The 19,013-nt window shown below is 38.6% G+C and overlaps 1 protein-coding gene across 6 annotated transcripts in view; it reads right to left on the minus strand.

Annotated features, from left to right (window-relative positions):
- The window catches only part of VGLL3 (vestigial like family member 3), a 142,678-nt gene that overhangs the window by 30,640 nt on the left and 93,025 nt on the right, over positions 1–19,013 (minus strand). The window contains exons 1-2 of one of the 6 annotated variants that reach the window (XR_002075191.2): positions 14,230–14,983; positions 373–658 (exon numbers count right to left, since the gene is read on the minus strand). Coding sequence is in view for 5 of the 6 variants with exons in the window: in XM_019429957.2 (XP_019285502.1) it covers positions 373–658; positions 14,230–14,355 (412 nt within the window). In the remaining variant the exon portion in view is untranslated. Of the gene's footprint in view, positions 1–372; positions 659–13,889; positions 14,050–14,229; positions 14,984–19,013 lie in introns of those variants that run through there. The other 5 variants (XM_019429958.2, XM_019429957.2, XM_019429960.2 and 2 more) reach the window with 5 other exon arrangements.

Below are 19,013 nucleotides of genomic sequence, written 5' to 3' on the forward strand. Positions count from 1 at the left end.
TAGTGGAATGAGCAAGAGCTAATTTCTAAAAGCTGATCCAGGCACGCCTATCATTTAGAGATCCAAATTGGGCCACTGGGGCTTAAGGAATGGTGCTTCACAGCTCCGTCCTGCCACTATAAACTCAGGCTGGTTGCATCACTACTTTCCATGAGGAATTTAAGGGGTGTGACTGCATCCTTTCCGACCCTGCATTCCACATGTGACAAAACTGATCCAGCTGTTTGTCTGAAAGAAATTCCTTGCTGTCCTTAAAAATTAAAAACCAAGTGGATATCCGTCCTCCAGGGGCAAGTCTCCAGCTGGAACCTGGTACAGGCAGTTGCGAAACAGAGACAGTGCCCTGGAGAGCATCTGCTTTTGAATTCTTACCTCGCCATAGTGGGGTTAGCCCCATCTTGCTTTTTGAAATGGCAGATTCTGGATGGAGGGTGCTGGCTTGGCCCAAAGCTCTTGAGAAGTGTTCATCCACTACTGACCCAATGTCTCCCTGGAAATAAGTGAAAAGGACACAGCGAGAGTTAAGGTACTCCATCTCGGCAGGCTGGTCTTTCTCCTCCTCCTCCTCCTCCTCCTCCTCATCCTCCTCCTCCTCTTGTTTGCTGGGAAGGGTGACTTCCAGAGAGTCCTGCATCTTGCTGTATACCGCTAACTTCTTCTGGGATGGAATAAACAAAACACGGTATCAAAGACAGTTTGTAAAAAAGCATTAACTACTTAACTTTTCACTTAAAAAAATCTAAATATTAACACATGTTTGCAAACTGATTCTTCGTCTGTTTTCCTCCATTCTTTCCCCTCCCCAAACCAGTCTTCTCCTTCCCACCCTGAAAGAAAGGTCACTTATTATCAGACAGTACATTTTCACAGTGTAAAAGGTTTGTTTTTTTTTTGGTTTTGTTTTATGTTTTTGTTTTTTGGTTTTGTTTTTGTTTTTTGGTAATCTAAATATATCAAAAGGAGAATGACTTTTAAAGAGTGACAGATTCCTTCCAGTTTCTGATCCATTTTTTTTTTTTATTTTAAAGTTTTAAATGTACATCAACATTATAGTTTGGGACAGAGAGGAATGGGGGCTAAGAGGGGGTGCCTGTGGGAGGAGTGGAGAAGAAAAGAGCTTTCCATAAATGAAATAAACTAAAATAAAAACAGGAATGTAGCATCTTATGAAAGGATTTGGCAGATGTGCCAAACTCATTTCTCAAAAATCAAACTAAAATGACAACATAAGTCTGTGTGAAGATCCATTTTTCATGGAACATATTTTGCAGATGTCCCACTTGCCACCATTATCATGGAGGGGGGAAAAAAAGATAATATTATGGCTTACTGAAAATAATACAATATGCTACCAATGACTGGGGTGGCTTTCAAATAAAAATGAGAAATTTTTGATGATTTTAAAATATTTTTAAAACATATGATCATAGCTATAATAATAGTTAATACATATTATGCCAGGCACTCTTATAAAACTTTGAATTTATTACATCACTTAATTTTTATAATTCTGTATCATGGTTACTACCACTATCCATATTTTAAAGATGAAGGAACAAAGGCACAGAGAATTGAGGTAACTTGCTAAAGGTCACAAAGCATGAGAATGGTAGAGCCTGAATGCACAATAAAAACATGCAGGTATATTTATGCGTGTTGTAGAAAGGCAGGGGAGGCGTATTTGGTGTGGGGGGGAAAAATCACCAACATGATATGTTATTGTTTTCCGGTTAGTAAGTTTTGTATTTGTTAGTCCTGCTTTTCAATATTTCCAAATGTTTTCCACTAAGCACATATTATTTTTATAAGCAGCAACTTCATTGTGAATCATATATAAGAAAACACTGCTAAAGATTATAAGATTTATTACCCTAATCATTGTATACCTCTAAAATCTGATTCTTTGTTATACCATTTTTATTTCAGAAAAAAAATATATGCTGGACAATAAATGTGAGTAGAAAAAAAAATCATTCTAGAATACTCAGTAAGCACACAGTTTTGCAAATGTTATCAAAACACATAACCTAGACTCATGTTTCTAATGTAATTACTAGCTTCAAAAACCTATAGCCCCAAATTATAAATGCATCATTCAATAAATTGAACCCTTTCCCCGAGCAATGAATATGCTGTTCTTGTGTGAAGTGGACCCTGAAATGTATATTATGAGCTGTTGGTTATTATTTAGGAGCTGTTATTTATAAATATATGTATTACTTTTTATTTAAAATCTGTGTCAATAGGGTTATCGCTGGTTGATGAATAAATAATTCATTCCTGTGAGTGAATATGCCTTGCTGATGAATAGGCGATTGTAATGACTGTGTGGTGATATTTCTTCCAATCTGTTTTGCACAGGTTTGGACATGTTTATACTTAACTTCAATAGTAAAAACACCACAGTAACAAAGGTTATGTATAAAATAAGGGGATTGAACTAAATGGCCTTGAAAGTTACTCCTGACTTTAAATTCCATTATAAAATAAACAAATATTACAATTTATTAGTCAAATCACAGTGCTATGTCTCTGTGTGCATGTGTATTTATCTGAAGTTATACCATTAAAGCATACACATACCCTCTCTGCTGAGTACTCCGGCATATTAAGAAGCACTGTTTTTATAAAGGAAAGGAGTTTAAAACTCATCTAGAGAGTGACTTCACTGTCCACTGGTGTCCATTACTATCTATGGAACTGGTTTTTTATTCCTGCCAATGTCCAGTTCAGCATCAGTGTGTGAGAGTAAGATTTTTCATCTAATTGTTTCATTTGTTTAAATTTACATTTATTCTTTAAGTGAAAGAGCCCTGGGCTGGGCTAATGATCCAAAGAAAGGCAGTGTTTTATTCTATCCCAAGGAGCAAATATTTCTTAGAAGAAATAAAATTAATTAGAACATTATATATATGTAAAAGATTGTCAACTGCAAGTCCTGATAGAAAGGTAGAATATTATTATAATCAATAATAGCAATAATAAAATGTCTTAATTTATTAACTGATGGCAGTGGAATTTAATCTATAGATATTTAGTTTATTTAAGACTATCCAATTTTCTAAATGTTACATAATTTCATGTTATTCTTTTTTGACCAATTGTTGAATGGTTGTATACAAATGAATTAACTTGAAATTTACATATGAAAAATTTAATATGGAATGGGGAAAATGTGAACAAAATCTGCCACTGGATCAAAATACCTTTCATTAGCTTATTTTCTAAAAATCATTTCTCTGTTTATGGATGCATATATCCCCTATCATTAATATTTCATACACGTGTAACATATGTCTGTATTTACATGTGCATTTATATAAATACATACTTATATATTATTCCTCTTAATAGGCAAACACCTGTGATTTTATAAAAATATATGTAGAGACTCTACTTAAATACAATTTTTTGGAATGAATTTAAAATACACTTTTTGTTTTTCTCTCCCAGCTCTTTAAGACAGGTTTTCTACGAAGTAGAAATAAATTTAAGTAAATAAATTAAAAAAAAAACACATCAAAAACATAAAATGGAAAGGGGGCCTATGATCCAGTTCCCAATAGGCAGGACATAAATCACATCTATCATTCTCGCTTTTCAGATAAAGTTGAGTCAACTTTCACAAATATAGTGAACCAACTTAAATATTTACATTTACCACACAAACACTCTCTCTCTCTCTCTCTCTCTCTTTTAGCTTCACCATCAACACCACTAAATATTAAAGTAAGAATTCTAAAGTATCCAAATGACCTGAAAACTTCCTAAAATGCTAACACTGAATTTGCATACTTTTTAAATATTTATTGAGGAATGGTATAAACAGGAAAGGCTATATATCACAAATGTATAGTTCATAAACTTCATAAACTGAGCATACCAATGAAACTAACAAGAGATCAAGGACTAGAACATCATCAGGACCCAGGAGGCACTTACTTCCTTCAAGCCACTATCTCCTCAACAGCAACCACTATCCAGACTCCATCAATGTAGATTAGCCATAACTGTCTTTTGTACTTTATATAAATGAAATCATACAGCACGTACCCTTTGGTGTCTGGCCTCTTTCACCCCACATCATGTTCATGAGATTCATGCATATCATTGCATGCAGTTTTAGACGTTCAGCCCTAGCAGATAGGGCTGATTTTAACCAATTTACACATCCAATGCCAGTTTATGAGAGTTCCTGTTGTTCCATATCCCTGTCAACACTTGGTACTGTATATCTTTTTTTTTTCTTCCAGTTTTGCTCTCCTGATAGATATCCCAATTTTCTTAAACTTTTCATTGAGGTGAAATTCACATATAAATTAACCTCTTAAATTTTTTTTTTAACGTTTATTTTTGAGAGACAGAGACAGAGCACGAGCGGGGGAGAGGCAGAGAGAGAGAGGGAGGCACAGAATCTGAAGCAGGCTCCAGGCTCTCAGCTATCAGCACAGAGCCCGATGCAAGGCTTGAACTCAAAAACTGTGAGATCATGACCTGAGCTGAAGTCGGATGCTTAACTGACTGAACCCCCCAGGCGCCCCTAAAATTAACCTTTTAAAAGTGAATGATTCTGGGGCATTTAGTACATTGAGAATTTTGTGCAGTCACCATCTCTATCTAGTCCAAAACATTTCATCACCCCAAAAGGAAATTCTGTACCTGTTAAGTATTAACTCCATATTCTTTGACTCCTCTCCATCAGTCCATGATAGCCACCAATGTGCATTCTGTCTCTATGAGTTTATCTATTCTGGATATTTCATATAAATGAAATCATTCATATGTGACTTGTTTGCTTCTAGCTTTTTTCTCTTAGCATAATGTTTTTAAGGTTCATTCACATTGTACCAGTACTTCATTCTTTTTATAGCCAAATAATATTTCATTATATGTATATACCACGATCTGTTTATCCTTGTATCCATGGATGGACGTTTGAGTCATATCCACCTTCTGGCTATTGCAGATAGTGCTGTTACGAATATGTGTGTACATGTATTTGGTTGCATTCCTCTTTTCAGTTCTTTTAGATAGGTATATATGATAGCTGGGTCATATGATAACATGATGCTTAACTTATTAGGGAACTGCCAAACTATTTCCACAGCAGCTGAACCATTTTAGATTCCCACCAGCAATGTACTATGGGTCCAATTTGTCTACTTCTTTGGCAGAAAAATAACACTTGTTATTTTCTGGATTCTTAAAAGAATTATTATTACAGTTACAACCATCCTAGTGGGTATGAAGTGGTACCTCATTGTGGTTTTGATTTACATTTCCCTAATGACTAATGATGTTGAGCAATTTGCATACATTTAAAAAATATGAAGTGTGAACACAAAGAAAACAGGGACAGAATTTAAACAGCAATTGACTCATATGCTGACAATCACACCATCTTAATATTCTTCTCTACAGGCTCTTAAGCCTTAACTACTTTCTGGTATCTGTGCTTTGGTGACTGTAAATCAATTCTTTGCCTATTTTTAACTAAGTAAATTATTCATGTACATTTTTGCCATATTCTGTATTCACTTGGTGTTTGCTCCTTGGAACAAAACTTGCCTGGTGTCACATTCTTTCTTGAGAATAATATATAACATTCAAAACGGTAAGAATAAATCTCAAGTCATCAGAACCTAGATTTCCTGAATCAAGGTCAAAAGGCAATCTAGTTGATATTTTTCTCAAGAGGCACAATCACTTCCTAAAAATATTCAAATCTCAGAAATGTTGAGGCTTTTCTTTGGAGACCGAAGAATCAGAATCCTTAACTAAATAAAGACGTCATCAAAAGGGACTTCAACACCTACAAGCTGGTTTACTTAGAGCACATTAACTGGCTCATCTCCATTTCAGAGTCATGCCGAATTTCCCCCAGGCGAAATGACCCTCAGGTTACGTGAAACCAGGGCTAAGTGAGCAGCCACAAAGTTAAAACTAACTCACAAAAAGAGGTTAAAGCCACAGTATGAAGGAGTAGGCCCAGGCAGTGTAAGCCATACCCAACCACTTTACAGCCTGCCATAAGGCACAGCAGGAACAAACTCTCACAGGAATGTGCAGGGGAAAGGATTTGTCTGACAAGAGAGACTTCCATGTCAGGAGCCAAATACCACTAACTCCCCAAGGCTTAAGCTTACAAAATGCCAAATGATTACTGTGCATATGTGGAAACTTCTTTTCCTAAAAAAACAAAAGTATTTTAATGAATCATTGGATATTTGGAAACAGATTTTACTTTTTTTTTTTCATTCTTTTTTTTTTTTCTTTTCTTTTTTCAATTTCTACTGGCTCTCTTCTCCAAAGGCAATGCTTCTTTTATGTTCAAAAACAAGGTTTGAGCCTATAAGAAAGGACCACGAGCCTGGAGTAAATGTTTCAAAATGTTTGCATGTCTGAAAGGGTAAAGTGCCATAAAAGCAGGTAATTGCTCCTTGATCATATTTTTCTGAATTCACTTGGCAACAGATTTTTAAAAATATCTCAGAGAGATTTGAAATTTTGGTCCTTAGCCTGTTTGGAAAAGGAGGAGGAATCAGGTTAAGGGAGGGTGGGTTAGGATAAAGAAGCTATGCCACAGACCTTTTATATATATTATTTCGCGTACCTCTCTCAAACATTCACATACAAATATTGTCCAAATAATTATTCCCAATTTACATATGCAGAAACTGATTTGCTTGGCTAGGATCATCTAACTAGTAAATGGCAGAGATAGGATTAGAACCCATTTCTGTCTGACTCCAAAGCATGTGCCAAGACCGTGGACTGAAGGAAAAGGGTCTCTATATAATTATTCTAATTGAATAAGTAAACAGAAGCCCCAGACCAGCAAGGCATCAAATGGCATCACATAACGAAGGAGAGTCAAAGTTACTTGTAGTATTAAAAAAAAAAAAAAACTGAAATGTGGGAGCACCTGGGTGGCTCAGTCAGTTAGGATCAGACTCTTGATTTCTGCTGAGGTCATGATCTCACAGTTTGTGAGTTCAAGCCCCACGTTGGACTCTATGCTGACGGTGCGGAGCCTGCTTCAGATTCTCTCTCTCCCTCTCTGCCCCTCCCACACACACATGCACGCATTCTCTGTCTCTCTCAAAATAAATAAATAAACTTAAAAAATAGAAATGTAAACATCTATCACAGTTTTGGCTACTAAAACATGCAGCACTCTTCAAAATATATGTGCATCTAGATAAAACTGAATTCTGTATCTAAAAATGTACTGTCCCCTTGGCAAATTAGATGCATAATACAATTGCCTACCATTTTTCTGGAAATCCTATTTTGAAAATGTGAGCAGAGCCTATTTTGTGAGATACAGTCACAACTCAAGATTCTGTGTTTGTTTTGTCTTGTTTTTATTTTTCTTAACAGTAGGGAGGAGCAAACCAAAAACAATATTAACTTGACCAGCTATTTTTGAGCATACTTGCCTCTCAATGATTCTGGTCATTATCAAAAATCAAAACCTTCTCCTCCAAGGATGAAAATTTTCCAGTTTTGAGGATTTTCAAAAAGAAAAAAAATGTACCACATGCTTACAGAGAATTTCAAAATTTGCATTCCCAAAATACTTTAAGCAATGATCACATCTTAGAGGTATGTGTTCTCTCTCAAACTGACTACTTTGAATGAAACAAGTTTTCAGTGTGTGAATTTCTGATATGTTTTTATAAGCCTATTTACTAGACATAGGGTAGGACTTCATTTTTAAAAATGTATCTGTTATTTATCAAATTGTCAATTAACTTCTGCTTCCTCTCAGTAATTGTGCAAAGACATGGAGCCACTAGGTGAAAGTCATAGCCTATCCCTAAACTCAGGCTGCTTATAGTTAGTTGGCAGAGCATGGGAAGGGCAATGGTAAATAAAGAGAACCTCACAGTTTATCCATAAGGCTAATTGTCTAATTTCTCCAAGAAGCTAATATTTTAAAATTTTTAAATAAGAAAAGTAAGAAGGTAAGAGGCAAATTACTAATTGTTTTCTTGTGCCAATGAAGTCAAGACGGGAAGAGCACATAATAGAAAGAGAACTGGAATAGGAAGGAGGATTTGACTAAAATCAGTCCATGAATCTAGGTAAGTCACTGAGCCCTCTAGCCCTTAGCTTCCTCTTTTGAAAATGAAGAATTTTGAGACTTGATTATCTCAGAGGTCTTGTCCTATTCTGTATCCTAATAAGCAACATGCTGGAGCTCTAGACAAATTCACACTTAATTTTGTTTCTTACATTGGCCGCCTCTTCTGATTTTTCAGGATGCTAGCCAAAAAAACCCTACAGACCATCGAAGACTAACTCATTTCTAGACACGGGTCATCTAGCCCAATTCCTAGGAATTAGTTTTGGTATCTCCTTTATGTAACTTCATAGTAACAAGAAAGGATGCATCCTTCCACATCCCCGCACTGCGCCGCCCCCCCCCCCCGCCCCCCGACCTCCACCACTCCATCCCGCAAGGACAAGTGTTTTGGCATACCAAAACCATACAGTTTTAAGAGGAAAGGACACCTGTTCACTTTAGGTCATTCTTCCTTTCTGTTCTTTCTTTTTCATCCCCTATACTAAAGCATAAGACAAGTGAAAAATAGTTCAGCTACCCCAGTTCAAACCACACTTGTAAATTACTGGCATAAATCTGGTGTCCACTGAAATATCTATAAATATGGCATATATGACTCATTTTTAGCAGCAGATGTTTGGATCTAATGGTTCAAGGCATTGTTGGGTCTTCCTAAATGAATAGTTAAAGCAGAAAATCAGCTGCTTAAAGAGGTGCTTTTTGAAAGATTCAGGGCAGAGTTTTGCCCAAAATTATTTCCTTCACTGTCTCTCCCAGAGCTTGAAATTGAAATGTTAGACTGCTTTTGTTTCTTGAATAAAAACATTTCTCTGGAGATAATACCTTAAGTTATTATCTATTACTGGATGAATTAGTTTGGGATTTTTTTTTTAAAGCTAGCTGGAAACAGGGCCTATGGGAATTGGATTCAAGTTCAGTGCCCAGGTTTTAGAATGACAGACAAAAAGTATGATGTACAAGTTGGCTCTCAGATCTGCCCTAAGCATCCTGAGCATAAAATTTACAGTCTTGTTGAACATTCCCTTTGCACAGAAAGATATAAGACAGAAACATATATACTACCCAAAGGGGTCAGCTCAGCATCTTTGCCATAATAGCCCAAAGAGTGACACTGAGGATAGCAAGGTTTTACCTTGTGAACACCCTCATTTACTTTGGCATGGCTCATGTCCCTGTCATCCCCAGCTTTGTGAGATGGGGGACGTTAAGTGTTAGGTGAAGCAGGACTTCCTTGCATCTATCCAAAATACCCTTTCCTTTCCAAAGAATGTCATCTCATCCTGGCATTTGGTTTCCTGGTGAACATATCTTCACCACACGCGATTTTACGGATTCCAAGCCTTCCTTTACTATCGTTATTGTAATCTCTATTCTGGTTGACTGCCAGAGACAACAGTTAAGTTTGGTTATTTTAAAGTTTAATTTTTTTTCTCTAGCTTTGAATTTTCTGGCGGAAAGTTATTGGGAGCATAAAACCATGGGGCACTTTAAGCTTCTAAGTCTCTGCAGGCAAGTTAATTTGTGTAGGGTGGAATTATAGGGACTGTTCTTTCTCAAATAAGTCCTGTATGAATTCTTATAAATCCACTTAAGTCCTTGCTTACAGTTGCAAGAAAATTGGATCCTCCACCTTAAATAAGTTGGCTGTGTATTGAAACTATTTAGGATATAATCGTATTCTTTCCTTTTAATGAATCTAAACTTATGTTGGAATAACAGTAATATATGAGGCACTTAAAGCTGACTGCTAATACCACTTCCTGAAGATTATTTTAAAATAAATAAACGTTCATTTACTAAGTGGATATTCTGCCCCATCAACAAAGGATGCAGAATGGATAGCAAAAGTCATTAGCATAATACAAATGCTTTCAAAAGGACTTTGGAATGCCTAAACTAAAAAAGTACACTACCAAGGACTTGGAAAGAATTTCAAGTTCCAAGGCCAAAGAATCTACTGCATATTAATCTTCTTTATCAAAAAGTTGATTTGGAGCAGTAAAGACAAAAATAAGCCTATTGTGCAATGACAAAAAAAAAAAAAAAAAAAAAAAGGAATGAAAAGAAGAGCCTAGGAGACAGGGATGGCGTGGTGGAAAGATGCTACTTTGGGGAGCAGGGCATCTGGTGGTCTTAATTTTGTCACCGAACAGTTTTGAATTTTTAGCTAGGCATTTCAACCCTATTAACATACATTTTCCCATTTGCAAAAGGACGGGTTGAAGTATGGTTTTTCAGGGTGTCTTCTGACAAAAAGAATCTTTGAGGGGTTTTTATGACCTAAGCAAGGTAGCAAAGTCCAGAGAAATAGTTTGAAAAAAAAAAAAAAAAAAACCTCCTCATAAACTTATAACTGGACTTCTGCCTCCTAAGAGCATTTAATTCTTTTAAGTGAAAGCATGCGTGCAGATTCCCCCAGCTGTCACCCTTGAAGAGGACGGAGTAAATATGCTCGAACTTATATGAAGCTCAAAGTGTAATTGTTAAAAACTCCTACACACAATTAAGAAAATGGCGACGACTTTTGTCTGCTTTCATCACCTTGTCTATAAACTACACATTTCTGAAAGCTTTAAGTATCTTTCTAATGTACACATCATAAATAAACGGGGTAGGGGGCAGATTTAGACAGTAACAGACTGTCTACATTTAAGATGCGACATCCACTGGGTATGAAGGGAATCTATGATTTCATATCACTTCCCTCAATTTTTCCTGACACATATTTGGAAATTTTTTGTCTTAGTTCCTACTGTCACTCTTAGAATACAAGCACATTCCTTTCTGTACATGTTCTGCAGTGTCATCATGCCTTTGGAGTATGTGCTGAGAGACTGAGTGAAGAGTTCCCTTGAGGAGATGTTAAAGAGATGGTGGGCATGAGGACCAGGGAGCTTAGCATCTCTCAGCAATTCCTGGCTGGATAAAGCACACTATGAGATTTACTAACAGCCATGCAATTTCTAGTAATTTATGTCAGGCACTACAAAATTTACTCTGCACAGATATTTACAAATTATTTTAATTCATGTAGCCTACTGTATGCCTAAGTAACATATCATAGTGCAGCCTGATGTAAATGCAGGCAACTATGTTTTTAAGACATTAACTTATTACCCACCTACAATGCATGACATGCTTGACAAAAAATCTGAACTTAAAATTTCAGGTGCATGTTTGTGCTTTTATGAGAAAAGCAGAGTATACATGCCTGTAGTATGATATCCTATTACTTCAAAACTAATTTTCAGCTACATGATCATACACTAAGAGGAAAAAATATACCTCTGTATGAAATCCATCATAATAAACCGTTATGATATATTAATTTACAAGGACTTCTGAGCTACACAGTTTTGAGAAAAAATAAATTCAAAGTTACACTATTACAATCAATTACAGAAGTAATACAAAATTTAAATGCTTTCTCTTCTAACATTTTATAAATGACCATTCAACTTTCTTTATAACTCTATCACTTTTTCGGCTTTTCTTTTTTCTGCTTAACAAATCAATTTTTCAAATGCAGTAGGAGTTGTAGCCCTTATTTTTGTCTCCAAGGCAAGATGCTATTAGGGGTCACTTCCCATGTACGGAGAAAACAATCTTCATGGATAATAATGATAAAACCTTATGGAATGCAAAAACAACGAAAATATGTATTCTCGGATGACTGCATTAGGGCCAAGTCAATATTAGTCCCACTTCACCCACGCACCACATAGTCTAAAAATGCTGTCAGCCTGATAAGAATTTCCTGATTTGCTCTTTTTTCCAATAGAAAATATAGGTCATCAAAATAAACTCCTGACAGTAAAAGAACAGTAGTTAGACTATCAAGTCTCTTCATTTCGCTAGTCAGTTACAGTCAAATAGTTTCTTCACTTAACAACAACAACAAAAGTAACCTCAAACAAGTCATTTTAGTAAGAGTGACATGAAAATTTCCAAGCACACCTCTCAACTTAGTTCTTAAAGTCAACTTAACCTAATTATCTACTTGAATGATAGCCAAAGAACCCTAATGTATAGTAAAGTTGATACTTAATAATATGTGCCACTAATCAATGTGGACTACTCAGGCAAAAAAGAAAGCTCATTCTTCATTTTGTTGATGGTCTTAGCAAAAGAATGAAATTTGGGGATTGAGTTGTAGCGCTATTGAAAAAGTGAGAGTACTGGAGTTACTTCTTACCAAAAACTATATTTTATGATGAGTAACTTAGAATTTTTCTGATGCTGAATTTTATTTTCTAGTTCAAGAGTCTCACAATCCTAAGCTCCACCACATATTCATATATTAATGAAATTATTTTCATAATTCTATAAAACAAAACCCTATTCATAACTTCCATAGCTCAAGTTATTTTTTAAGGGGAAAATACATTTTTTTGTATGGTTAGTAATTTTGAGTCTGTTGCTTGTCCACATTCCAACTGACAATTGAAAGGTTCTACAGTCTCCAAGATGGAAGAAAGGAGAGGAGGAAATAGGTTGGTTTAGCTTGGACTGAGTGTTTATAAAACACATAAAACATATCCAGCATCTCTGTGCTTCGCTTGCCTAATGTGTACCTAAGTGGTTTTCTCTGTTACCTATGTCTTTTCTATTTAAACCCAAAGAAAAGCAAACAGCATAGCCAAAATGTTTTCAACCCATCACCCTTGACCATAAATTACAAAATGCTTTCCCATCTCCTCTTTATATCTTGCTTTCAATGCTGAAGCTGCTGAATATTAAAAAAAGAAAAAAAAAAAAAGACAGCAAGAAAGTGGGGCTCCTTCCTCTCTTGCCCTACTTGGCCCTGTTAGCCTTATATTGTCTACTAGGTAAATATTGTTTAGCACGTACCCTGTTCCAGAATCAGCTGAATTTTACAGTCCCTAAATTCTAAGCAGAAATTATGATTTCTTTCCAAAGAGTAGCACTACAAGTATAGCAAAGAAACAGACGTAAAGGGAATAGAGAAATTAAAATTAAAATATTACCTAACTATATCAATAGTAATAAATTAAAGAGCCAAACCCTTAAGACCATAATAAAACATACGGTTCCTAAGAAATTTAAAAAACCCAATCAATAAATTCTGTGGATGGTAATCTCCAAACCATATCTAGTTCCCTGATAAGTGTCTCCACCTCAGAGTGTGTAAATTGTATTTTTTTAAATCTCACCAAATCAACCCCCCCTAATTCCCAAAGTCTGAAGACTCTACTTTGGTACAAGCTAGTGCCACATACTCACATATGTGTTCTCTGTAGCACTAAGTCTTGACACACACTCTGTTGGTGTCCAGAGAGGAATGTCCAGGGGTACCTAGTGCCAAATTCTCCACACCCTATCCTCCCTTCTAAAGGAACTATATCATCTCCCTGGTTCTAGAACCCTTTTTAGCCACAGCATTCTCAGTCACTCTCACCAGCATGGTGAAGATCCAACATCCCGAGATCCAAAGTTACTTCTTGAAGACCGACACACTCCCAGCGGACTGAACTAGAACACCTCTGCGCTTTGATAGAATTAAAAATGAATGAGGAACTTTGGGATCAATTCCTGCCCTCTAAGTCACAGTCATGAGAAGACAGACTCTACAGAGAAATCCTAGTAACATTTGACAGGCGTTACACGAGATCGATATTCCACCATAAAAGTTCCAGAAAGGTCATTCCATGAGCTCACTGTCCAAGTAGCCTCCTCTATGTCAGTGACACATTTCATCCTCTTAATCCACAAAACCCTGAAACACTCCACCTTTCCAAAGGAAACAAGATATTTGATTTAAAGGAAGTTTACTCACATACTCCTAAGACAGATGCCCTTGGTGAGTTTCAGAAAACTGAGCCCAAAGAGCTAAGGTGCCTATGAGGACCAGCCTCTGAGCTCCGGCGACAACAGCCAATGAAGCCCCCAGCCAGGTAATGAATCCCCACCCGTCCACCAGGCTGCTGTGCTCGTCCCTTCCCGAAGCCTCTCCTCTTCCCTACTAATGGCTTTCGGCTCAAGGGCGCTCCCGCAGGTCCCAGAGCATCCTCCGCGCCACCCGTCCCGGCGGGACGTCGCCCCAGTCCCAGACAGATACTCTCGGTGCCCCTCGCCCCCGCCCCCGCCCCCGGCGGGCTGCCCGGTCGGTGACTCACCTGCTGGCCAGGTTGGGGCGCCGGGTGGTAGTAGGCTGTGGGGCAGGTTGCAGCTGCCACAGGGTTGGGCAGATACTGGGGCGCTCCATACGGCTGGGGGTGATACATCACCTCCGCACAACTCATGGCAGCCGGGGCAGCGGCGGCCCCCGAGCTGCCGCCGCCGATCTACGCGCTCCGGCGACGGGCGCCGCCGCCACCGCCGTAGCTGCCTCCTCTGTCGCTGCTCCAGCTGCTACTGCGGCGAAGGCGGGTCCTGGGCGGCCGCGGGCTCCGCGCTGGGCGCGGGCTCGGGAGGGGTTGGCAATCAGTGGGGGCCCATGCGCGGGCACCTTCATCTTCAGCCCCTCCGAATGTCCCCTTGCCTGCGCTTATATAGCGACTCCGGGGCTCAGCGGCCCGCCACGCGGCGGGGGCATGACAGCGCCGGGCTCCGGCGAGGACAGCAGCACCCACCGCAGCTCCAGCCGCAGCCTCAGCCCCGGCCGGGTAGGGCAGCCCCGGGGAGCCGGGGCTCTGGTTTGCATATACACAATGCACGCCCGGAGCTCGTCCTATCACCGGAGCTCGAGCCTGGGCGAGGACCGGGAGGCGGGGGCAGAGGGAGGGGGCCGCTGGGGAGGAGGGGGAGCACTTCGCCGCTCCAGGCTCTGACGCCGAGCTCCGTAAAGTTCTTCAAACTGGGTCCGCTGCGGGCGGGTCGCCCAGCAGGGGACCCCGGGGAAGGCCGGCTGCGGATTGGAGCTAAGTTTGAAGCCCTCTCCGCCTCCTAGCAGCGGGATGATGGTGGGAGGGGAACGGTATGCGTGAGGCTCCGCGCCCTCAGAGCTCGGGCTTCCCACCCTGTCTCTGTCACCTGGCTGTCAGGGCGGGGTCTTCCCACCCCCGGGGGAGCATTTAGGGGGAGCAGCAACACGGGGCCAGAGCTAAACGAAGGCCAAGTGTGCAAAGAGGTAGAACAGGCGCAAAATAAACTGGCATTAGCCCCTCCATTAAATCTAACAGTAAGTGAAAGTTAACTTTATTGCCAAATGCACACATGCCAAGAATGCAACAGTTTTCTACGAGTGATCTCCGCTTTAAGTTTACACCTTCATGGTATGACATTCTTGTGGGACGTCAACCTTTTCTGGCTTTTCCTGCCTGGTTTCCATAGAGCAATAGGCAATAACAACCAATTAAACCCATTCAGCTATGACAGGTTTATCTACTTGCAAGTAGCTTATAATCCTCTCCAAAATGAAAAAGAAAAAAAAAATCTGTAGGAATATGATTGTATTTTGATATAACCAAGCAAAATGGAAAATAATTATAATTAGTTACAAATCAGTAAACTCTTTGACCTTTACCAAGCATATCTCTCCCTTTAAATATAGGCATCCTCTTTTATGACACAGAACAGTTTCTTTGTTTTCCCAGAGACTACCCTTTCTCTGAGAAAAAAATTGATGTGGACGTCAAATGCACTGATGTTGTTATGGACTGAATTGTGTCCCCCCAAAATTCAATGAAGTCTAACGCTCATTGTGACTATGTTTGGAGATAGGGCCTATCAGGAGGTAATTAAGATTACTAACTGGTGTCTTTATAAGAAGAAGAAGGGACACCAGGGATTGCTCTCTGCACTGGCACAGAGGAAAGGACTTGTGAAACCCAGTGCGAAGGTGCAGTCTACAAGCCAGGAGGAGAGGGCTCACCAAAAACTCACCTTGAGGGCAGCTTGATCTTGGACTTTCAGACTTCAAAACTGTGAGAAAGTAAATTTCTGTTGCTTAAGGCAACCAGTCCTTTTTGTTATGGCAGCCCTAGCTGACTAATACAGATGCACAGTATTAATTTATTGCTAATCTTGATATGAATGTGTATGTGTGCATACATAACTACATAGATATACATACATCAATACATATATATTCACACGTGCACACACTATACACCCAAATACACAAACTATAATAATTTGACAGGAACTCTTTGCTACTATAACAACTCTTATTCACTCATTCATTCTTTCATGTACTAAATATTAAAAATATATTTATCACAGGCTTTCACGGCTTGGATTTTGTGCTTTTTGTCATGAAGAAGTATTCCTATCAATAAGACATATGCAAACTTATTTGAAATGTTTATCACTGTCATTTTAAAAATTGACATCCTCTGGCCATACTCCTTTCCTGTGTTCCAGGTTCATCTATCTGGCTTCTGTCTAGATGTTTCCACATAGATGTTCCATAGGAACCTCAGTCATAATAGCACTAATATTTCCCCATAGCCCCAACCTGATCCTCCTCTTTTAACTTCCAGCTCAGGTATTGAAACTCCCACCTACCAGTTGCTGAGTTAGAAATCTGAGAATCATCAGACCCTTCTTTCTTCTTCTTATGGTCCCTGCTTCTGGTCTAAGTCCACTTGATCCCAACTTTTACACTTCTGACTCTGTGCCTTCATCTTTTTATCTCTGTGGCTACAATCCTTAGTTCCCTTGGCATCTTTCACCCAGACTCCTGCAGGAGGCTTCTACCTGATTTCTAGGCCCCAACCTTAACCCTCTTCTGATCCATTCTTCACACAATTTATCCTCTTACTGTTTTCTGTTCCAGCCACTGCAGATCCAAGAGAGTAATAATGTTTTGTCCCTCTTTAAAAAATATTTTATAATAGCTCCCTACAATGTATAGTCCCAACTCTTTAATCTTCAAATTCTGGTCCCTGTCTATGTCACCATCTCCTATAACTGTCCATTCAGCCACCTGAGTTTAGACCTCCCTTTCCAGGAAAGAGCTTGCTAACTCCTATGACCTTGTCTTATTATATATTACCAGAACATCTGCACCAACACCCTTTACCTTCTTCACTTGCTACCTCCTTTTTGTTCTTTAGGGAACCATCTTCCAGAATATCCACTGAAGACCAGCTTTGATGCCTCTACTCTTGGCAACTCCAGCACCCTATGAACACTGCTCTCACCATACCAACTACTTGATTTGAAATTTCCCATTTGCTTTTTTCCCCAGTATGACCATGGCCACGTAAGAGCAGGGACTGTGATTTTTTTATCTGTAATCTAAATCATATAATACCTGGCTTAATAAACATTTATTGTATAAAGTATTCTAAAAAGGGGAAAAGAAAACTCTTCAAGGAACTTACAAACTCGTAGGGGATCCAAGCATATCTGAAATCAGTTCAGGTCAGAACATGGAACATGGTTTTAGATTCTGTGTCAGGATCTCCACTGTATGTTAGAATGAGAAGTTCCTTGTTATGTGAGGAACTTTGGACCTAGACTGTAAAGTGATGAATTAGACCACAAAGCTGGTTTGCAAGGGCCCCCTTTCCTCTACAGCAAGCCCCCTGTTTGAAGCACTGTATCTTCCAACTGTATCTTCAAATAACTTAATGTATCTGTAGCTCATTATTATTGGTATAATTACATGTTCAATATATCTCCTCTACTAGACTCGCAGAGAGCACTTATATCTTGTTATTTAACATTTAGAAGATGTTCAGTATGTATTTGTTGACTTAGGAAAAAAATCCATAACTAAATCCAGAATGTCCATACTCCCAATTTCTGCATCTTCCTTATTCCCCCATATGGCCTCTACTATGGTGCAAATATTTATTATATGACAAAGATGTAGTTCTTGGATACCAGTAAGTCATGGACTCAAAAGTCTGGAGTTATTTGGCAAAATCTTTCTATACTGCAGTATTTTTGGTTTTCTGTTTGTTTATTTATTTGTTTTTTTTTTTTTTTTTAATTTTAGAGAGAGAGTGAGAGCATGCAAGTGGTAGAGAGGGACACAGGGAGAGAGAGAGAATCCCAATCAGGCTCCAAGCTCAGCATGGAGCCCAATGTGGGGCTCGATCCCACGACCCCGGGAACATGACCTGAGCCAAAATCAAGAGTTGTATGCTCAACCGACTGAGTCACCCAGGCACCTCTGCCATATCTTTGTTTTGATACCTTCCTTCATTTCTGTATTGTACTGATAGGGGAAAAAAATGAAAGACTAAAGATAAATTCTGTCCATAATTAGAATCTAGAAGAAACAATTCCTGTTAAGGAAAGCTAAGTTGGAGCTCTGACTTCCCAGATAGATATTTAGAGTTTTAGGGTGAAAAAGAATCAAGAAAGATCATCTAGTCTAACATCTTTCAACATCTTTCAACAATAAGCAAACACATGGTCTGGTTAATGTCTCCTACAGAATTAATGTCTCCTTTTGGCACACTCTAACCAAAATCCCAAATCTTTTCACTCTTGGCTCAGTTCTCTATCACCCCATGATAAGGATATACAAACAAGCTATATATATATATATATATATATATATATATATATATATATATGGTATCTATTTATGCCTATACACACATGTATGCATGCATGTATATTCATAGATATCCATTTAAGCATATACGTACACAAAAGAAGAGGTTTTAGATTAGATCATCCTTTGGTTACCTTGATGTTTTAGAAAAGAGGTGGCGTAGAAATGTAGGCCAATTGCATTTAACAGTTGTGAGTCACACAGATCAGAGAATATGATCTGATCACTGGTGTACTCACTGTCATGTTAATTATGTGGAGGTGTCACAATTATTTGGAATAATTGAGATGAAATAAATGAGATGAAATTTGATTATTTGCACTTCTGAGCTAAAGTTCCTGAAATTTACCCTTTTATCTTTTCTCTTCCTTCTCTGAAACCATCCCACCTCCCTTCTGGCTCAGATGTGGAACCAGATCCTACCCATTGGTGTTGATCCTCTTA

Source organism: Panthera pardus, unplaced genomic scaffold (assembly GCF_024362965.1).
Source record: "Panthera pardus isolate Hobbes unplaced genomic scaffold, ASM2436296v1 HiC_scaffold_16, whole genome shotgun sequence".
Lineage (NCBI taxonomy): Eukaryota > Metazoa > Chordata > Mammalia > Carnivora > Felidae > Panthera > Panthera pardus.